The 21,353-nt window shown below is 38.7% G+C and overlaps 2 protein-coding genes across 2 annotated transcripts; one reads left to right on the top strand and one right to left on the bottom strand.

The window, feature by feature from the left end:
• The first annotated feature begins 1,760 nt into the window (after nucleotides 1–1,760).
• Nucleotides 1,761–2,810, top strand: LOC141600982 (uncharacterized). The gene is made up of 2 exons (XM_074421245.1): nucleotides 1,761–2,277; nucleotides 2,482–2,810. The coding sequence occupies exons 1-2, from the start codon at nucleotides 1,761–1,763 to the stop codon at nucleotides 2,808–2,810; spliced, it is 846 nt and encodes a 281-aa protein (XP_074277346.1).
• Nucleotides 2,811–11,101: 8,291 nt separating this feature from the next.
• On the bottom strand, nucleotides 11,102–13,871 carry LOC141600981 (uncharacterized). The gene is made up of 7 exons (XM_074421244.1): nucleotides 13,362–13,871; nucleotides 13,188–13,268; nucleotides 12,705–13,142; nucleotides 12,262–12,433; nucleotides 11,764–12,034; nucleotides 11,284–11,658; nucleotides 11,102–11,132 (listed from the first exon to the last, which is right to left on the bottom strand). Exons 1-7 carry the CDS (start codon nucleotides 13,869–13,871, stop codon nucleotides 11,102–11,104), a joined length of 1,878 nt encoding a protein of 625 aa, XP_074277345.1.
• Between the last annotated feature and the right edge of the window lie 7,482 nt (nucleotides 13,872–21,353).

Genomic DNA, 21,353 nt, shown 5'->3' with positions numbered 1-21,353 from the left:
CACATACTAATTGTTAATTAATCAACCCAATTGAAAACCCCCAAAAGTTAGGGTTCATAAGACTAGAAAAGGGTAGATCTTAGCTTACAAATCAAGAGGAAGGAAGGAGGAAGGTGAGAAATCCACTAAACCAAGCTTGAACCCCCTAATATGGTGTTTGTGAGGGTTTTAGAGAGAAGGGAGAGAGTTTGGAGAGGCAACGAGGAATGTGGAAATGATTTTAGGGTTAGGGGAGAAAGGGATTAATCTCGTGTTTTGAAAACAGCGACACTCGATCGAGTGGCGAGTCCACTCGGCCGAGTGTCGCTCACTCGATCGAGTGCCGGTCATACTCGGTCGAGTGAACCTCACTCGGTCGAGTGCGACACAGTTCTCAACAATGACCAGTTTTTGTAAAACCGTCATATCTCACTCGTTTCTTGGTCATTTTGGGCGTGTGACCTACCGTTGGAATAGTAAGAGAACAAGATATCACCTTCAATTTAAATCACATCAATAACATGTCTATATCTCATGTTATGACTGTTTTAAGATGACCGTTCTATAGGCGGACATTATAACAACTCCACTAAGTCTAGTATTGGTTATACTCGGTCCACTCGGTCGAGTGAACGCCTTAGAAACTACGAGATATTACAAAGAGACTCTAAGTCCAAAAGAATAAGACTCAATACTTGTGCACATATACAAAATAATGGAGGTCAACTCAACAGAAGATAATATTATGTTCGGGACATATGTTAAAACACTCAAATGAGAAAAATGTTGACAATAGATATATTATTAGAAAATAAATATTTATTTTGAATTTTAATCTTTCAGGAATTCTTGAACTACTTAATTTATATATGTACTTTATATAAATGATACAAAAATAGCTTATGCCCACACCATTTATATCTGATAATTTAAAGATGCGGCGGGCAAAAATTATATTATCCAATAACTTTTATTTACTCAATAACTTAGCTATGATATCCCCTATATATACAATATGTGTTTTTTAACTCTCTTATTGTTTGCTTAATTTAAGGAAGAAAAATATTGACCTACTTTAACTTCTACAATTTCTTTAAGAAATAAAGCTACAATTGTTTAACTTACTCAATTTCGTTTCACCATTCTACAATTAACTAAGAAATTAAGCACAACTAAGGTTTTCTTCACCGCTAATACTCCACTATCAAATCGAGAATAAATTTCCAATGTTCTAGGATTCGACTAAATTTCTGACTTGGGCACTTATCTAGGTATGCCGACCATTAATGATCGTGTAACCAAAGCGACTTTTACTCACCATGAAGAAAAATTCAGTATAAGATTGACTGGATGGCCGACTAAGCACTTATTGTTGCGATATTATTGTGTCGATATTGTATTTGTGGATAGTTTCCATAATACGTATTCTGTGACGGTAATTGTAATATTGTATTAAGGTTTTTGGTATTACCTCACATGTAGATATATACATGTTATTCATTGTAATTGAGCAGCAGTCATAATATACACAATACTAATTTTCCCATATACGTTCCTCTTCAATATTTTCCTTGTACACGATTTTACATGGTAATCAGAGCTAGGTTTTTCTAGCATCGTATAGTGATAGGGAAGACGGCACAGATTCCACGCGCGTAGACGGTAGTCACGATTCTGAAAACACCTCACACGCAGACTCTGATTCCGAGTCCACACGCGTAGACAGTAGTCACGATTCTCAAAACACCTCTCGCGCGGACTCTGATTTCGAGTCCGACGATATGGCGAAAGGTGAAAAACTCAATCCGTATTTTCTTTCAACCTCTAATAAATCCAGAGATAAGTTAATAGTTGTTGAATTGAAGGGAGATAATTACGATAAATGGTCCGTGAAATTGCGTGGTGCTATGCGTTCGAAAAAGATGACCGGTTTCATCGATGGTACGATAAAGAAGCAAGTCGATGATATCGAAGTTTGGTACATGGTTAACGCCATGATCATTAATTGGATTTTTAACGTCATCGAACCAAGTCTCGGTTCGACTGTTTCGTATGTTGAAGAAGAAAAACAATTATGGGACGATAGTGAACAACGGTTTAGCATCGGTAATGGGCCAACGTTGCATCGAATCAAGGGTTCGATACATGATTGTAAACAAGGCAGTGAAGAGTCAATCACTGATTATTATGGTCGTCTCAAGAGGCTTTGGGACGATCTTGATAAATATGATCGACATCCTACTTGTAACTGCGGGGGTTACAAGTGTGGGCTGAACCAACAACTTGATAAGAAAAGAGGTGAAGTTAGACTTCACGATTTTTTATTAGGTATCGATAGCTCGTACTCGACCATTGCCTCGAATCTGCTTTTACATGAACCGCTGCCCTCTCTTAATAGAGCTTACGCCACCATGATTCAAGAAGAAGGAGTAAAAGAAAAGGTTACCCGTGTTGTTGGGACAAGAAGCGGATAAAATAGGGCAGAACCTGTCGGGTTTGCAGCACGTTATGTGCCACCAGTAGCTGCTCTACGCACCGGGGAAGTACATGATAAAGAGGGAGGCTCACAACGTCCTTATTGCGAAAAGTGCAACAAATATAGACATGTGATAGCAAGCTATTTTGACATCATCGGGTACCCCAAAGGATGGAGAGATAGGAGCAGAGGAGGCGACCGTGGTGGACGTGGTGGCCGTGGAGGCAGTGGCACTTACGGTTTTGGTCAAGACAAGGGAAATACTACTACTCCTGGTAATGCAAACATTGCGAGAGTCAATGACGAAGCGGGAGATACTAAAGACCAATACGTGAATGTGCCTAAAGAGCAATGAGATGCGTATGTTAATAATGCTAAAGCATCGACTTCCAAAGCGCGAATGAACGGTAAGGCGGATAATAATATGCTTTGGTTACTTGATTCCGGTGCTACCCATCACATGACAGGTTGTTTTGAAAGTTTACAAGACATACAAGATATCGAACCTTGTATGGTGACTCTTCCCAATGGGAAATTTGCAAAATCATCCAAGGAGGGACGAGTGTGTTTGGACGAGAAATTGATTTTACAAAACGTCCTTTTTGTACCTGACTTTAATTGTCATCTTGTTTCCGTTTTTCAATTGTCCAAAGACCTCAATTGTGATATAAATTTCACTGATAAAATTTGTGTGATACAGGACCGCATAACGAAGAGGACGATTGGTACGGGTGAGCAGAAGGAGAGGTTATATCTTCTAGAAGGGGCACGACAACCGCATATTTTTGCAGCTAAGAAAGACAGCGATGGTGTTGAAACTTGGCATCGTAGATTGGGGCACCCTTCGAGGAGAGTAGTTAATTTTTTACCATTTATTAATTATTTTTTTTGGTGAAAGGTTAGCATTCTATTAAAACCAATGAACAAACTATTACAAACTACCAACAAATGGTACAATTTGAGGAATATGAATCATTATAATTAGGAGCTAATCATAATTATCCATGCCTTATCACTCGCTGACATTACATTTTGAAGCCAATACAAAGATCTAATTTTCATTATGCTAACAATATCATGGATAACCCTATCAGGATGAGCAAGGGCTCCATAAACAAGGACAATATTCCGCTGTCTCCAAATCATGTAATTGTGATACTCCTCAAGTTTTTATGTGTGTTAATTACGTTTGCCTTGTCTTTAATTGGTGATGCTAGCATTTCTTTTAGTTTGAGTGATATCTTTTGAGTATTACGGTGAACTTCGGGGACAAAGTTCATTTTAAGGAGGAAGATCTAATACCCCGTACTTTGATAGCTTAATTAATAATTATTGTAGAAAATATCTTAATAAAATTATTACTCGGGAATAGTATCGGGTTAAATAATAAAATGGTACTATGCAGTTGTATAGCAGTGAGACGGAATAATAATGGTAACAATACTCATAAGAGTAAAGGTAAAAATAATATTAATTAATTATATTGATATTACTATTATAATATTAACTACCTTGGCCAACACTAATTAAATATTATTATTACTATAACCTAGCAACATACATATATATATATAAAAAAAAAAACTCCCTTCTTTCCGTATTGTAGTCATACCCAAAAACAAAGAAAAGAAAAGAGAGGCAGAGAGAGTGAGACCGCGAACGGCGAGGACAAGAGAACGACCAGACCGAGACAGCTGAGATCTCTCGCGTTGTGCGCCCCCGTCTTAATCACCTTCACAATCTCAAGTGTCTTCACTAGTTAACAAGGTACGTAATAACTCATCTTCGTTTAATACGTTAGTTAATGGTTAGTAAATCGTTTCAATGTCGGGTTTGAGAAACGTTACATAGAAAGTGAGTAGGATGATTATAGGGTCGTTCTTGGTCATTGATAAAAGGTTCATCGAGTTGTCTACGATGACGACAGTGGTTGTTAATCGTTGCTTTTAAAACTGGAGAATAGTCCGCTCATACTCGGTTTTGCATCGGATCTGAGGAGTCTCAGGGTGGTCGACTAGGGGAGGTTGTTGGAGCGTGTTTAAGGGGAGTTTTATGGTGTTTTAAGGCTGTTTAAGAGTCGTTACGGGTGCTGGACAGAACATGCCGTAGTACTCTGTTTTGAAGCCGCTCCGACGAACTTTTGGGGCTGTTTTACATGTCCTATTCAGCGGGTTGGTTTCCGAATTTTGTACCATGTCTAAAGTTAAGTACAAGGAGCGATTGGGTAGTGCTTGCGAGTTGTTTTATGGTTGTTGCGCCGAGACCGTCACTTCCCTGTTTTGGTTCACGCGTTGTAGTTGTGGTCTAGGTTTGAGTTCGTGTGTAGTGTGGTTTGGGTGTCGGGTGTTAGTCGGGTTTAGCCGTGGTGGACTGGTGGTTGTGTGTGTTTGGGTGAGTCGGGTAAGGAATGTCGTGGTGGTGACGAGCGTGTAATTAAATAGTGTATGATGTAGGATGGTTGGGCGTGGTACGAGACTACGAGTAGTTTGTGAATTGGTTATTGTTAATTAGTTAGTGAATGTCATCATATGATGATGATGATACTATGATTGTTGGTGTTCTTGCATTTAGACATATAAAAGTATATGGGTGAGTAATTAAATGAGTTAAAGTGAGTGTTTATTATATAGTTAATAAAATAATTAAATAGGTAATTTGGCATAAGTTAATTAGATTAAGTAATGAGTCAGTTAGTATAGTTACTAATTAATATGTATTATAATTATAATTGTAGATTTCGGCTGTGTAGAAGATTGTTACTAATTGGCTTGTGTGCGCGGATTTGCTAAAAGGTAGGATAACTACTCAACTCGTTTTGTTTTGTGGAATTGAATGGATGCGTAATTATTATTACTCAATTATAGCTGGATGTTTTTTTATTGGATGACAATATTTATATTGGCATGTTATTTTATTGATTATCCTCAGTCTCGGACTGGGACGACAATGAGTTATGAGATTATCCTCAGTCTCGGACTGGGACGTCATTTGTGCTTATCCCCGGGCCAGGAGTTGGCGGGACGACGGTGTGGTGGAGCCTCGGTCACGGACCGGGACGACTAGTGTGGTTATGATGGGAATTGGTAGTGGCATTTATTCCACGTGTTTACATTTGTTAGTTTGTATATTTAATGTTGTGTGATTATCCTACTCAACCTCGTGGTTGACAGTGTATTCGTGAACACCTGTGATGAACCATAATGGGAGCAGATTGACAGTACTAAAGATTAGCTGACTTGGGAGCATTGGGATGTGAGCTCGACTTGGACCATAGTTGCTGTCTAGATCACTTAGTTGACTTATACAACTTTATTTATGTAATTTCCGCTGCGTAGTATATTGTAATGTTAAGGTTTAAATTTAATCGGTTGGTAATGTAATAAAACCATTATTTCAGTTAAAGTTATTAAAGTACTTTGGTTTGTTTTAATTTGTATCATTTACCTCGGGCAACCGAGATGGTAATCCTATTTATTGAGAATGTCTTGCTAAAGGTCCCTAAATAAATGGGGGTGTTACAAAGTGGTATCAGAGCAAAACGATCCTCAGGCCTAACCAATGAACAATAATGAACATAAGACGACTAATAAAATGAACCCGGGTAGAAACTGTTAGGAGCCCACTTAAGCTTGGGATGAGTTAGGGGCCCCCTCACACCAAACTTCCGCCCTTTCGATTTTGAACCGGTTCCCTTGAGAGATATTACAGAGTGGGGTAAGTTAAAATGAATATTGTTTATTTTGTCGTAGGAGTTTGGTTGCTTTGTTTGAATATTGTTTTCATTGATGACTGAGTTTACGGGACGTAACCTTGATTTTTAAGGGGAGTGGAATGGATGAAATGAGGAGTTGATGTTGAATTGTTTTGATCATGAGCATGATAACAATTATAAATTGATATTGAATTTGTGGTTGGACGTTGTGTGATATTAGAATCATGTCTAGTGATATGCGGTTGTGTGAATCCCAAAGCCATGTTATTTAAAATATATTATGAAATGATTAAGCTTATGATATGAATGCTTTAGAGTATATACTAGTCGTGTGTGAAAGTTTATCGACCAAGTTGTGTTGATATAGGAGTAGGTGGGTGTTAATAAGGGCTTGTGACCTGGTAGAAAGGAACCTAGAGCTGAACTGTTTTTCCGTCAGATTTTACCTCTATTTGATTTAGTTGCCATTTGAACTCCGTTCATCATACATGGTTGAAATTTTTATGAGTAGTAACCTAGTGAGTTAGCTTTCTAGTTTCGTTGGTCTCATGTTAAAAAGTTTTACGGTTTGGGAGAAATAAATATTTTAGAAGACAGTGGTCGGAATATTCCTGTACAGTTAAGTGTCGACAAGCGGTTTTGTAAAATTTCTCATTTAATTTGTACTTAAGATTTTTGCCTAATTCCAACTCCACTGTTTAAATGATTCAAATATGTTTTCAAATTGATAAGCCACGTTGCAAGGTAAATTTTTGACAATTAATAGTGATTTTTACAAGTTGACTCTAGTTTTTGACTTATTGCTGATCAGTTTCTTTTTCGACCCACTGAATTGTAAAAATCTTTATAAAATCATTATTCGAGATTTGGACTTAATCCTTTTTCTCATGTTTTTAAAACTCCTTATATTCCCTGAAAAGTATAAAAACTCAACGTAGAATGTAACGATTATTTAATGGTGATTTTTGAAAGTTACAGCTTGACTTTGATTTTCGAAAATGTGAGTTTTACCAAAGGTTCAATATAAATGCTTTGTCAATTCTTAACCTGTGATAGTTGAGAGGTGGGACTGATGATAGGAGGACCTAATAGGGGCAATAAAGGATAGAATCGACCACACCTGATTTTTGTAAGTATAGAATGTTTAAAGATGTTAAGCCATCTTTCCTCGGTAGAAACTTATGTTGTCTTGTTTTACTTTTTAGAACCATGCCTCCAAAGAGATCTACACCTACACCCTCTACCATGTCCCAAGAGGAGATTGACCGTTTGATATCTATGAATGAGGCTTTGACTCATGACGCAATCAAGGCTAAAGGGTCGATTCGAGATTCAAAGAAAGATGAGTGCTAATATTGCAAGACATAACCCGACGAAGTATGACGGATTAGGTGAACCATCTTTACTAGGAGATTGGCATAGGGAGTTCGATAACCTTTTTGAGTTGTTGGGTTGTCCTGTGGAGCTACAAGTAGATCAAGCTGCTTACTATTTGAGGGGAAAAGCGGGTTTGTGGTGGAATCGTAGTAAGGAGGTCTTAAGGGAAGCTTGGAGGGAGAGTGATGAACCTTTTATCACTTGGAAAGGTTTTAAGGAGACTATGAGAGTCGTATTTGTGCGAACATATTAGGAGTAAGATGAGAGCTGAATTTGATTCTTTCAAGATGACTGATGAGATGAAAGTAGAGACTTATTATAACAGGTTTATGGAATTGTCAGAATATGTAGCGGATTTGAATTTTAGTGATGAGATGTTGGCACTCGTTTTGAAAAGGGGTTAACAACCACTATTAAGAAGAGGCTTGCAGCCGGTCAACCGAGTACCATGGATGATGTTTACCAGCGAGCTGGGCACGCAGAGAGGATTGCTGACATGTTGAAGGAAGAGAAGAAGGAGAAGGAAGGGAAGAAAGAAAAGGGGGAGAAAAGGAAGACTGAAGCTGTGGGGGATGAGGGAAGTAAAAGGACATATGGTGGATTTGGGTATGGTGGGAGCGTGGGAGCTATTCGTGGAGGTGGTAACTCGATGTTTCAGGCATGCTACTCTTGTGGCAAATACGGACACAAGGCAAGGGAATGCAGATCGACGACAAAGTCTAGTAATGGAAGGGGAAGCTATGGGAATGGGAATCGTGATGGAGGTTACTATACTCCTATGTCAGGTTATAGGAGCAATCAAAAGTCAGGAGAATGGACCAACCAGAGAAATTTCAATAACAGTTATGCAAGCCAAAATCACAATGACCAAGGGAAAGGAGGTGACCAGAGCAATGGTGGGAAGTCAACAGCTACTACAGTGCAGGGGGGAAAGAATACTTAGTTAGTGGATGACTTAGAAAATTTTTACTATTATTATTTAGGCATTTTCTTTATTTTGGTAGCACCTTAATAATTATTTAATGGAAACTTCGGGACGAAGTTTTTTTTAGGAGGGTAGAATGTGATACTCCTCAAGTTTTTATGTGTGTTAATTACGTTTGCCTTGTCTTTAATTGGTGATGCTAGCATTTCTTTTAGTTTGAGTGATATCTTTTGAGTATTACGGTGAACTTCGGGGACAAAGTTCATTTTAAGGAGGGAAGACTGTAATACCCCGTACTTTGATAGCTTAATTAATAATTATTGTAGAAAATATCTTAATAAAATTATTACTCGGGAATAGTATCGGGTTAAATAATAAAATGGTACTATGCAGTTGTATAGCAGTGAGACGGAATAATAATGGTAACAATACTCATAAGAGTAAAGGTAAAAATAATATTAATTAATTATATTGATATTACTATTATAATATTAACTACCTTGGCCAACACTAATTAAATATTATTATTACTATAACCTAGCAACATACATATATATATATATAAAAAAAACTCCCTTCTTTCCGTATTGTAGTCATACCCAAAAACAAAGAAAAGAAAAGAGAGGCAGAGAGAGTGAGACCGCGAACGGCGAGGACAAGAGAACGACCAGACCGAGACAGCTGAGATCTCTCGCGTTGTGCGCCCCCGTCTTAATCACCTTCACAATCTCAAGTGTCTTCACTAGTTAACAAGGTACGTAATAACTCATCTTCGTTTAATACGTTAGTTAATGGTTAGTAAATCGTTTCAATGTCGGGTTTGAGAAACGTTACATAGAAAGTGAGTAGGATGATTATAGGGTCGTTCTTGGTCATTGATAAAAGGTTCATCGAGTTGTCTACGATGACGACAGTGGTTGTTAATCGTTGCTTTTAAAACTGGAGAATAGTCCGCTCATACTCGGTTTTGCATCGGATCTGAGGAGTCTCAGGGTGGTCGACTAGGGGAGGTTGTTGGAGCGTGTTTAAGGGGAGTTTTATGGTGTTTTAAGGCTGTTTAAGAGTCGTTACGGGTGCTGGACAGAACATGCCGTAGTACTCTGTTTTGAAGCCGCTCCGACGAACTTTTGGGGCTGTTTTACATGTCCTATTCAGCGGGTTGGTTTCCGAATTTTGTACCATGTCTAAAGTTAAGTACAAGGAGCGATTGGGTAGTGCTTGCGAGTTGTTTTATGGTTGTTGCGCCGAGACCGTCACTTCCCTGTTTTGGTTCACGCGTTGTAGTTGTGGTCTAGGTTTGAGTTCGTGTGTAGTGTGGTTTGGGTGTCGGGTGTTAGTCGGGTTTAGCCGTGGTGGACTGGTGGTTGTGTGTGTTTGGGTGAGTCGGGTAAGGAATGTCGTGGTGGTGACGAGCGTGTAATTAAATAGTGTATGATGTAGGATGGTTGGGCGTGGTACGAGACTACGAGTAGTTTGTGAATTGGTTATTGTTAATTAGTTAGTGAATGTCATCATATGATGATGATGATACTATGATTGTTGGTGTTCTTGCATTTAGACATATAAAAGTATATGGGTGAGTAATTAAATGAGTTAAAGTGAGTGTTTATTATATAGTTAATAAAATAATTAAATAGGTAATTTGGCATAAGTTAATTAGATTAAGTAATGAGTCAGTTAGTATAGTTACTAATTAATATGTATTATAATTATAATTGTAGATTTCGGCTGTGTAGAAGATTGTTACTAATTGGCTTGTGTGCGCGGATTTGCTAAAAGGTAGGATAACTACTCAATTCGTTTTGTTTTGTGGAATTGAATGGATGCGTAATTATTATTACTCAATTATAGCTGGATGTTTTTTTATTGGATGACAATATTTATATTGGCATGTTATTTTATTGATTATCCTCAGTCTCGGACTGGGACGACAATGAGTTATGAGATTATCCTCAGTCTCGGACTGGGACGTCATTTGTGCTTATCCCCGGGCCAGGAGTTGGCGGGACGACGGTGTGGTGGAGCCTCGGTCACGGACCGGGACGACTAGTGTGGTTATGATGGGAATTGGTAGTGGCATTTATTCCACGTGTTTACATTTGTTAGTTTGTATATTTAATGTTGTGTGATTATCCTACTCAACCTCGTGGTTGACAGTGTATTCGTGAACACCTGTGATGAACCATAATGGGGAGCAGATTTGGATGTACTAAAGATTAGGCCGACTTGGGAGCATTGGGATGTGAGCTCGACTTGGACCATAGTTGCTGTCTAGATCACTTAGTTGACTTATACAACTTTATTTATGTAATTTCCGCTGCGTAGTATATTGTAATGTTAAGGTTTAAATTTAATCGGTTGGTAATGTAATAAAACCATTATTTCAGTTAAAGTTATTAAAGTACTTTGGTTTGTTTTAATTTGTATCATTTACCTCGGGCAACCGAGATGGTAACAGTCCTATTTATTGAGAATGTCTTGCTAAAGGCTCCTAAATAAATGGGGGTGTTACAGTAATAGGCTGCCTGGATCCAGGCTATAGTAACCATTTTTTTAACCTTTGACCATGGCTTACTATGAACCCATGGTAAAAGAGCGGTTGTGGGAAACCGAATGCTGAGCTTGAGACTGATCATCCCCAGAATTCTTTTGGTGTATTGAAACTGGTGAAACAGATGCATATGAGTCTCAGTACCCAGTCCACACACCAAATAATCCCCATCTTGACAAATCCCCAACTGAAATAATTTGTCCTTCAACCGCAGGGACTCTCTTGCAATCAACCAGTTGATGAATGCGTGTTTAGGCACACACCAGGAGTTCCAAATATACTTGTACCAAGTAACCATTGGATAATGCTGCCTAATACAATGGTACCCACTAGATACAGAATAACCAGCTGGGTTTGCAGTCCACACACCAGCATTAAAACCCAAAGAAAACTTGTTTTTGATTTTGCAGATTGTCTTCCAACTCCAGGCCACATCTGGTTTAGGGGAGTAAGAAGGCCAAGCAGCTCCTTTGATGTACACATGATTGATCCATCTTACCCATAAAGCATCAGGTTTAGAGTGGATCCACCATGCAAGTTTGCCAATTGCAGCAGCATTCCAATAATAGTTGTTGCTAACACCAAGTCCTCCTTCACACTTGGGAACACACAATTTATCGCAGCTGACCGGAGGTGACCTTAAATATTATGTAGAACTATTCCAGAGATAATTCCTACAAAGTTCATCAATCCTTCTGAGGACACCCTTGGGAATAACAAAAATAGTAGCCCAGTAGCTGTACAATGATGTTAGTACAGCATTAACCAAAGTTAGCCTGCCACTATAAGAAAGTTTCCTTACACCAAATCCTCTAATTCGAGATATAACCTTATCAATAAGGACTGTACAATGCTTGAGAGTGAGTCTGTCAGCAACAATAGGCACACCTAGATATTTGAAAGGCAGGGTACCTTCCACAAATCCAAACACCTCAATAATATCAGCCTTCACAGAATTTTGAACTCCATTAAAATATATGTTAGACTTCATAGAGTTCATTTGTAACCCAGTGGCTATAGAGAAAGTGGCAAAGCTCTCAATAAGATCATGATTGAATGAGTATCACCTTTGGAAAAAAGAAGTAAGTCATTAGCAAATAGGAGGTGAGATAAGTGAAGATGGCCACATAGGGGATGGAATTTGAAAGACATTGTGGTGGTTACATGGTCTAATATCTTGCTCAAATACTCAATAGTTATAGTAAATAAGAGAGGGGAGAGGGGGTCCCCCTGTCTCAAACCTTTTGCCCCTTTGAAGTACCCAAAGTTCACTCCATTCAAAACTAAGGAGTAAGATGCAGTTCTTACACAAGTCATCACTAAGTGAATAAAAGTAGGAGGGAAATGTAGAGCATAAAGCATTTGTTCAAGAAAATCCCAATTCACAGAATCATAAGCCTTCTTGAGGTCAACCTTCATCAGGCATCTAGGTGACACAGATTTTCTATTATAAAGCCTCACAATATCTTGACAAATCAAAATATTCTCAATGATTGCATGTCCTACCTTTTACAAAGCCCCCTTAATTAGGGCTTATAATAGCAGGGAGTAATTTAGACAATCTAGAGGATAAGATTTTAGATATGGCCTTATATAGAACATTACAACAAGCAATAGGCCGATATTGAGTAACATTTTGAGGGAGGTCAATTTTAGGTAGAAGGGTAATAAAGGTATGGTTCACCTGTTGGAGCAATTTACCAGTGGCAAAGAAATCAAGCACAGCTGAACACACCTCATCTCCAATAATAGACCAAGACTCTTTAAAGAATGCACTTAAAAAACCATCAGGACCAGGAGCCTTGTGGTTAGGAATTGAGAAAATGGCATTCTTGACCTCACTTTTGCTAACAGGCTGCAACAAAGTATCCCAATGCTCATGATTACACACCTTACCCAGCTGCACAACAGAGGCACTTACTGGGAAAGTAGTAGAACTAGTTCCCGACAATTGGTGATAATAGCTGAGAAAGGCATGTTGAATTTTGTCACCATCAGTATGAGTGTGCCCATCAATATCAATAATCCTGAATACCTTAGTTTTAACATTCCTATTCTTCAGGATGCTATGAAAATAATTAGTATTATTGTCCCCCTTATTAACCCATGTAGCCTTAGATTTCTGGAGGAGAAAGCTATCACAGGCAGTTTGGAGATCTCTTTAAACTGTAAGTGCTTCTCTTTCTTGGTCAATAAGAGAAGGATCAGTAGGGTTCAAATGTAAGGCAGTTTGAATTGCATCTAAGACCTTCCAAGCATGGACAGTGCTATTTTCAATGTCAGCAAACAGATGCTTGTTCAAATCTTTCAAAGGTTATTTTAAACTCTTCAATTTCATTACCACTTTAAACATTTTAGTACCCTGCCACTGAATGCTCCATTTATATTGAATACAGGGTAGGAATTCAGGAACTTTACTCCACATATTAAAGAATTTCAAGCTCTTTCTCCCAACAAAAGAGGTGTTAGAATCTTGAATAATACATGGAGAATGATCAAAATAGCCTTCATTATAGAAATTTGCATAAGCATCAGGCCTTGCCTGAAGCCACTCCTGATTCACCAGCACTCTGTCAAGTCTAGAATAGACCCTAGTAGATGGGTCCTGCTTATTGTTCCAAGTGTATAAGGAGCCAGCAGTAGGACTATCTATTAGAGTACAATGATCAATACAGCTCTGAAAGTCTTCCATTTCTTCAATATTAGTCTGACCCCCAAGTCTCTCAGTTAGAGTAAGGACACAATTAAAATCACCGCACAATAACCAGGGGCCAGCAATACCAGCAGCATAAGTAGAAACATCAAACCATAAATCCTTCCTAGTTAGGGTATCATTGAATGTATATACCATTGTGCAATAAAAATGAAAATTAGTACTTATCTTAGTAATTTCCATATGGATTGCTTGAGCACTATAGTGAAGGAAATTGACATTAAAGATATTTGGTTTCCATAGTACCCAGATTCTCCCTCCGGGATGGCAAGAAGTATTGGTAGAAACAGACCATCCATCACACATATTGTTCCTAATAGCATTTAGAGACAAAGGTTTTACCTTTGTCTCAAGGAGACCAAACAGACTTACCTGATGAGTATGTAAGAACCACTTTATTTGCTTTTGTTTAGATAAGCTGTTTAGTCCCCTAATGTTCCAAAATCCAAAATTATGCATTACTCCCAGATAGGAGTAATGCACTACCATTCGTGCCAATGCCAACTTTAGGAGTAGCGTTGTTCAATGCATCCATAAATGTATACTCTTTAAAGTTGGAAGAAGACTTCCCTGCAACAACGATCTCCCTCCTACTGATAGCAATAGGTTTGGCAGGGGTATTTGCTTTGGCAGGGGTATTGGCTTGCTAATATGTTCCATTTTTGTTCCATGTCACCTGCAATTTATGCTGAATTTCTTCTGGAGTTTTAGCAGGGCCAAATGAGCCAGCAGACCCAACTACAGGAGACACAGGCTTTGGTATGGGCAGTGGAACAGGCTAGATGACAGAGTCATTCACAAGTTGAGTAACAGGTTGGGGCACAGCCTTAGGCATAGCAGGTTTCTTTTGCACCCATTTCTGTTGTGGTTGAGCAACAGGTTTCTGAGGTTTTGGTTTTGGCTTCCTTCAGTGTTCACTTCCATGACCAGTTCCTCCACAGACACTATACAGAATGGGTTTCTATTCACACTCTAGGGATAGCTTAACAACTTGACCACTAGGTTGCACGGTCACTCCTCCTAATCGGTGTTCCCGTGTCGGACACGACACTCGTCGAACACACGTCAAAATGTGTCGGACACCTGTGAAGCAGTGTCTAACTTTCATCTTTTATTTGGGCACATGTCCGACGTGTGTCCTTGGTATTTTGAGCCGTGTCCATGGTATTTGGACATACCTTCAAAGAAAAATTTGACTTTAAGGTAAATGGCGTGAATTGTTATATGGTTGAATTTGGTGGACAAATGATGTTCTTTAGACAAGTAATGAGACGTAGAAATAGATTGATTATAAGTTGGTTTTTGGTTTTAGAAATGAGAATAAGTTATATTTAACGTCAAATTTTACCTTCATTTATTTAAATTTAATATCAAATACTTTTTCAAAAATAAAATCACACATATATAACTAAAAAATATATATTTTATTAAATTTAAATAACGTGTCCCGTGTCCTAAATTTCATGGGATGCCGTGTCACGTGTCCGTGTCGTGTCCGTGTCCGTGTCGGTGCTACCTAGCTTGACCATCCTCATCCAAGAACTTAACGAAATCAGGTAACTTTTCCCCAAACGGGACTTCCAGTAAGACTCTAGCAAAACCTAATCTCGTTTTCCCTTCAGTGGATGGGTCACATCTTAAAAATTTACCAATAAGGCCAGCAATTCTAGGTAAGCATTTCCCCCAATACTTCAATGGAAGGTCCAAAATTCTCACCCACACAGGCACATTCTTCACATCATCTTTGGTGAGTTGAACATTAAGATCCTAACTTCTGACTATAAGAGGCTTATTGTCAAACAAGTAATGACCTTGTTTGAGAACAGCCAACTTGCTAGCTTCAGAAGTAAAACGAACCAAAAAAAATCCATTAGGCAAGAAAGCTACCTTATCAATTGGATAATTTGCCCAGATTCGTCGAACAAAACCTTCAATGATTTCCCAGGGTGGATTAGCCCCTAGAATGAAGCAATACACAGATGATTTCCAGTAGTTAAGTTCTTCCTGAATATCTTCTGTGGTAAATTGTATCAAATCCTCGGGCTCTTCATCAATTCGTTCCAGGACAGCTTTCTTTTTGCCCTGAACATACCATCCTTCCCCAGACTCATCAATTTCAACAGAATCTATATTAAAAGGAGCAACACCAGTAATCTCATTCAAATTTTTCGTCTTTCCAGGTGCAGCTTCATAAGGTTTATTACGTATAAGAGAAGAAGAGGACGAAACAACATTTTTTTTGTGAATTTGAGGTGATTTGGTGACAGTACGATGGATAGACGATGAAGATCGAGCTACAATCACCATGACTGCGCACACAAATCTAGGGTTTTTTTTCTTTTGGCTTAATTTCAGAGCTTTTCTCTCTCTAAATTCTCTCTCATCATTTGATATTACCATTTATTAATAATAAGAGTAATAAACAAGATACTTCGCTTTGTGATATTTGTTTACGTGCCAAGCAAACACGAGAGAAATTTGTTATTAGTGAAAATAAAGCTAAAACAAATTTTGAGCTTATTCATTGCGATTTATGGGGCGATTATCGTGTTCCATCCTCATGTGGTAGCCATTATTTCCTTACAGTGGTTGATGATTTTTCTCGTACAGTGTGGGTTTATCTAATTAAAACCAAAGATGAGGTATTTCAATTATTACAGAATTTCATTGTTATGGTAAAGCGACAATTTCAAGTTTATGTTAAAGTGGTTCGTACTGATAATGGTACGGAATTTACTTACTTGAAGGATTATTTTGCTAGCAATGGTATAATACACCAAACTACTTGTGTGGGAATTTCACAACAAAATGGCAGGGTTGAGAGAAAACACCGTCACATTCTTAATGTGGCGAGAGCTTTGCATTTTCAGGCTTCCTTACCCGTCCAATTTTGGGGCGAATGTATTTTGACGGCGGGTTATCTTATTAATAGAACACCTTCTGCTCTCCTTCGTTCAAGGGAAAACTCCTTTTGAAATATTGTTTAATAAGTTGCCTTTGTATGACAATTTACGTATGTTTAGGTGTTTATGTTATGTCAAGCATCCTCGTAAGGATGGTGATAAATTCGCATCGTGAAGTAGACGGTGTATGTTTGTGGGATACCCATTCGGAAAAAAAAAGGATGGGAGGTTTATGACTTAGATTCCAAAGAGTTTTTTATATCACGAGATGTGGTATTTGACGAGTCTGTTTTTCCGTATGTTGTGACTACCAAGCTTGGGTCACGTCAATCATTGAAAGTTCCTGCTCATACTGATGAAGTAGATGGGGATGGCGAGTTCATTTTAGGTGATGTTGGAGGTAATATGGCAGCAGGTTCTGTTGGCAACGAGGAGACGAAAACTGGTGAGGAACTGAATCAGTCCGTAAGGACGTTGGGCAGCCTGAACCAGAATATGGGCGAGGATAACGACTTCACGTGCCATGGTCTCGGTATAGTTCAGACGAATACATCACAGGTGCTGCTCACGTTTTATGATGTAGAAGAATATAGCCACCTTACACGCCACTCCGTTCAATCGCCATATTTATGTCGTATTCTTTACCGCATGTTTTGTCTTGTGATAATTTTTCTATGGCACATCGTTCTTATATAGCTGCAGTGGACAATTGTGTTGAGCCTTCCTTTTATCGTGAGGCTGTCAAAGATAAGCGTTGGTGCGACGCAATGAACCTTGAAATTGATGCCTTAATTCGTAATGAAACATAGGACATTGTTGATTTGCCCGTGGGTAAGAAAGCTATTGGCAATAAATGGGTTTACAAAATTAAATTACATGCCGATGACTCAGTTGAACGTTTCAAGGCATGGCTCGTTGTCCTTGGAAACCGACAAGAAGAGAGCGTGGATTTCTCTTGAGACTGCTCCTACTGCTAAGATGGTCACTGTCCGTGTTTTCTTGTTTATTGTTGTAGCTCGAGGGTGGGAATTACACCAGATGGATGTGCATAACGCCTTTCTCCATGGTGATTTGGAGGAGGGGGTTTACATCGATTACCGCTTGGTTATTCCGTTGATGCTCCAGGTAAGGTTTGTCATCTTAAAAAGCCTTTCTATGGGCTCCGTCAAGCTTCCCGTTGTTGGTTCGCAAAATTGTCAGCTTCCCTTCTGGCGTACAGTTTTAAGCAATGTATGTCTGATTATTCGTTGTTCAGTTACGTCGCCTCTGGTGTAGAAGTTTTTGTATTGGTTTATGTTGACGATTTGGTGATCGGAGGTAATGATGCGGAGGGTATCTATCGCGCCAAGGAGTATCTTAGTACATGTTTCTACATAAAGGACCTGGGGAAGTTGAAATATTTTTTGGGTCTTGAAGTTGTGCGTAATTCTTTTGGTATTTTTTTTCCCTACGGAAATCTGCGTTAGATGTATTGACTTAGACGGGACTACTTGGGAGCAAGTCTGACACTGTGCCTCTGGAACAAAATCATAAATTAGCAATGGCCACTGATGATTTCTTTTAGAATCCCGAAGCTTATCGGCGTCTAATTGGTCGATTAATTTACTTGACTAATACTCGACCTGACTTGTCATATAGTGTGCATATTTTATCCCAATTTATGCACAAGCCACGGGATACACATTGGCGTGTTGCGTTACGCGTCGTTCGTTATATCAAGAGTGTGGACACGGGGGGCCCACGAGGGCGCTTGGTAAACAAGCGTTTGCATTTGTGGAGTCGCCACCAATTTTTATGGGAAATTGGAACCGTTCGAATACCTCGTGTCATGTCAAGACACAAAGTAGTGACATGAACACTAAGAACTCGTTACCCTTAGCATTCTATGTCTAGAATGACTCTCGTGGATGCCAATGAACACGGATGTTCATAGAGATCTGGAGTAAGGGGTGAGGGTACGTATTAGAAGTCCTTTTATTGAACACCTAATCCCGCCCGCCTCGATAGCGGCCTCTACTAATGATTAGGGAAATCGTTTGTACTCGATATGCTATCGATTATATGCATGCAATGCAACATCCAACGTTTTGATCCTAGCATGTGAATTAAACTATGTCGGTGAACATGTAATTAGCACTCATTAATGTCGAATTAGGGTTTAGAATTAATTACATGTGAAAACAAGTAGACAAATCATACAAAATAATACAATAAATAAATTGCGATAATTAAAATTGCAATAAATTACAATGACTTAATGATTTACATCAAAAATATATTTAAGACAAATGATTTGAGAAAAACAAGGGAAAATAAATTAGGTTAGAAAATACGGACAGATTAAGGGTGATAATAGGATTAATTGTAGATTAATATGTAATTAAAGAATTAGGTCAAAGCAAGAACGGGGGTTCAGAGACAGAAATCAACCCGGAACAGGCGCAGCAATGTTGCGTCTCTTGGAAGAGGCACAGTGGTCACTGCGTCTGTTCCTGAGGTGAGTTCTGGCCTGTGAAGTCAGAACTGCTATTCGTTAATCCTCGTTGGTGTATTTAATGGTTGATTATGGATATTTGACTCGGATGAAAGTGATTTAGCATATTATTTACATATGAAATTGTCATGAAAGCGATAAAAACGAATTAAAACTAATTAGAACGAATTAAACGGAATAAAAACGGGTTATAAACTAACTACAAATTTTACGAAAACGGAAACGAGTTAGACAAACTGGAAATAAATTAAACGGTAGAAATATGTACAAAGGCGAACCTCAGAAACTTGATACGAACAAATCGAGTCTCTAAAAATCCGGGTTTGATTTAATGACGAAAACCCGCAAATATCAATTATAAGGGATTTAAGTCGGAACTAAAGCGTGATATTTATTATGAATATGTATTAAAGTTATTATGGGTACGAATGAAAGAGAAGAAAATAAGAGAACAAAGGAAAAGGGAACGTATTCACAGAGAAGCGAGGAAGAAGAAGAAAAGCAGGAACTGCGGTAGCCTCTGGAAGAGGCGCAACAGATGCTGCGACTCTTCGAAGAGGCGCATCAGTTGCTGCATTCCTTCTCGACGTCTTCCCATCATTAATCCGTAAAAACAATTTAACGAAAGGGTTTTAGAAATCGGTTTTAAGCATACTTTTGACGTAAATCTTACATTAATTGGTACAAAAATAAAATACAATAATAAAAGATGGGATTTACACCCTCAGACTTATATGTTTGACGAAACGAGATTAGCTAAGTTAACGTGTTAGTGATTGCTCGACTCGAATGTATGACGAAAGTGCCCTCGTAAGAGGATTTAGATTAAATTAATTGATTAATTGAAGTGTAGTTGGTCAAATTGGTCGGTCATGCAACGTGACTGGTACTCAGAATGATCTGAGCTTACGTGGTCGATTGATCAAGCATGTAGACGTCAAAAGCTTAGAGCACGGTCTTAGAATGCAAAGGGAGAAGAGAAGGGCGAACACTCGCGTGAAAAATATGTGGAACGAAGGTCCCTATTTATACTAGAAAATACGGAGAATTATGGAATAACTCAAACTTTGGAAAAAAATCACGGAAAAATCTGAAAATACGCGGAAAAGAGTTGGGGAAGAGGCGCAGCAGGTACTGCGTCCTTTCCCTAGAGGTTTCCTCCTGCGGAAGAAAGAATTCTGCGTTTCTTTTATGGAATTGCAGTGGATCTCAACTTCCTTATTCCTTAAAATAAGATTTTGAGGATATATTTTACCAAAAGGATATAAAATTATTTTATGGAATGAACATATCCGGAATAATCTAGGACATTCCGACTCGGCATTTTAAATGGTTTATTAGAAAAATGAAGCGGTTTTTGATCCGGACTCCAAATGAACTCTAATTACTGACAAAACGGCCGTATCGGCGCATAGATGACGACCAAGGGGTAGACACAAGTATTTGAGCTATCACTTGACGATAAACTTACGAACGGTCATAAATAATTCCGCGTACCAAACATGCGGCCCAATCATCACCGGGTGGTTTGCGGGAGCTGCAGAAATGAGGTATCTACAAAGAGCAGCCCTGGTCAAGGATTGTTGTTTCGGGTTGGTTCTTCTCTTGATTTGTCCATTTGTTGTGATGATGATTATGGGAGTTGTCCTATCACATGTCGTTCTTTAACCGCTTATTGCGTAATGTTCGGAGGTACCCCTATGTCTTGGAAAACCAAGAAGCAGCCTATCGTGTCTCTTTCTTCCGCTGAATCCAAGTATCGTGCTATGCCAGCAGCTACTTGTGAGATGAAATGGTTGCGGGGTATTTTGCATTTCCTTCCCATTCCAATAACATCTCCCGCTCTCCTTCATTGTGATAGTAAATCCACTTTACACCTTGCGCGTAATCCAGTTTTCCATGAACAAAAAAAATATATCAAAATTGATTGTCATTTTGTTCGTGACGTGGTTTAAGGTGGTTTCATTTCTCCCGTATATGTCCATACGTCTGACCAGGCTGCGGATATCTTAACCAAGGCCTTGGGCCTGCGTCAATTCCAGTACTTGTTATCAAAGTTGGGCGTCATTGATCCCCACGCTCCAACTTGAGGGGAGGTGTTGAGATATTATTGTGTCGATATTGTATTTATGGATAGTTTCCATATTACGTATTCTGTGACGGTAATTGTAATATTGTATTAGGGTTTTTGGTATTTCCTCACATGTATATATATACATGTTC

This window comes from Silene latifolia, chromosome 9 (genome assembly GCF_048544455.1).
Source record: "Silene latifolia isolate original U9 population chromosome 9, ASM4854445v1, whole genome shotgun sequence".
NCBI lineage: Eukaryota > Viridiplantae > Streptophyta > Magnoliopsida > Caryophyllales > Caryophyllaceae > Silene > Silene latifolia.
This window is presented reverse-complemented; position numbering and strand designations above follow the sequence as displayed.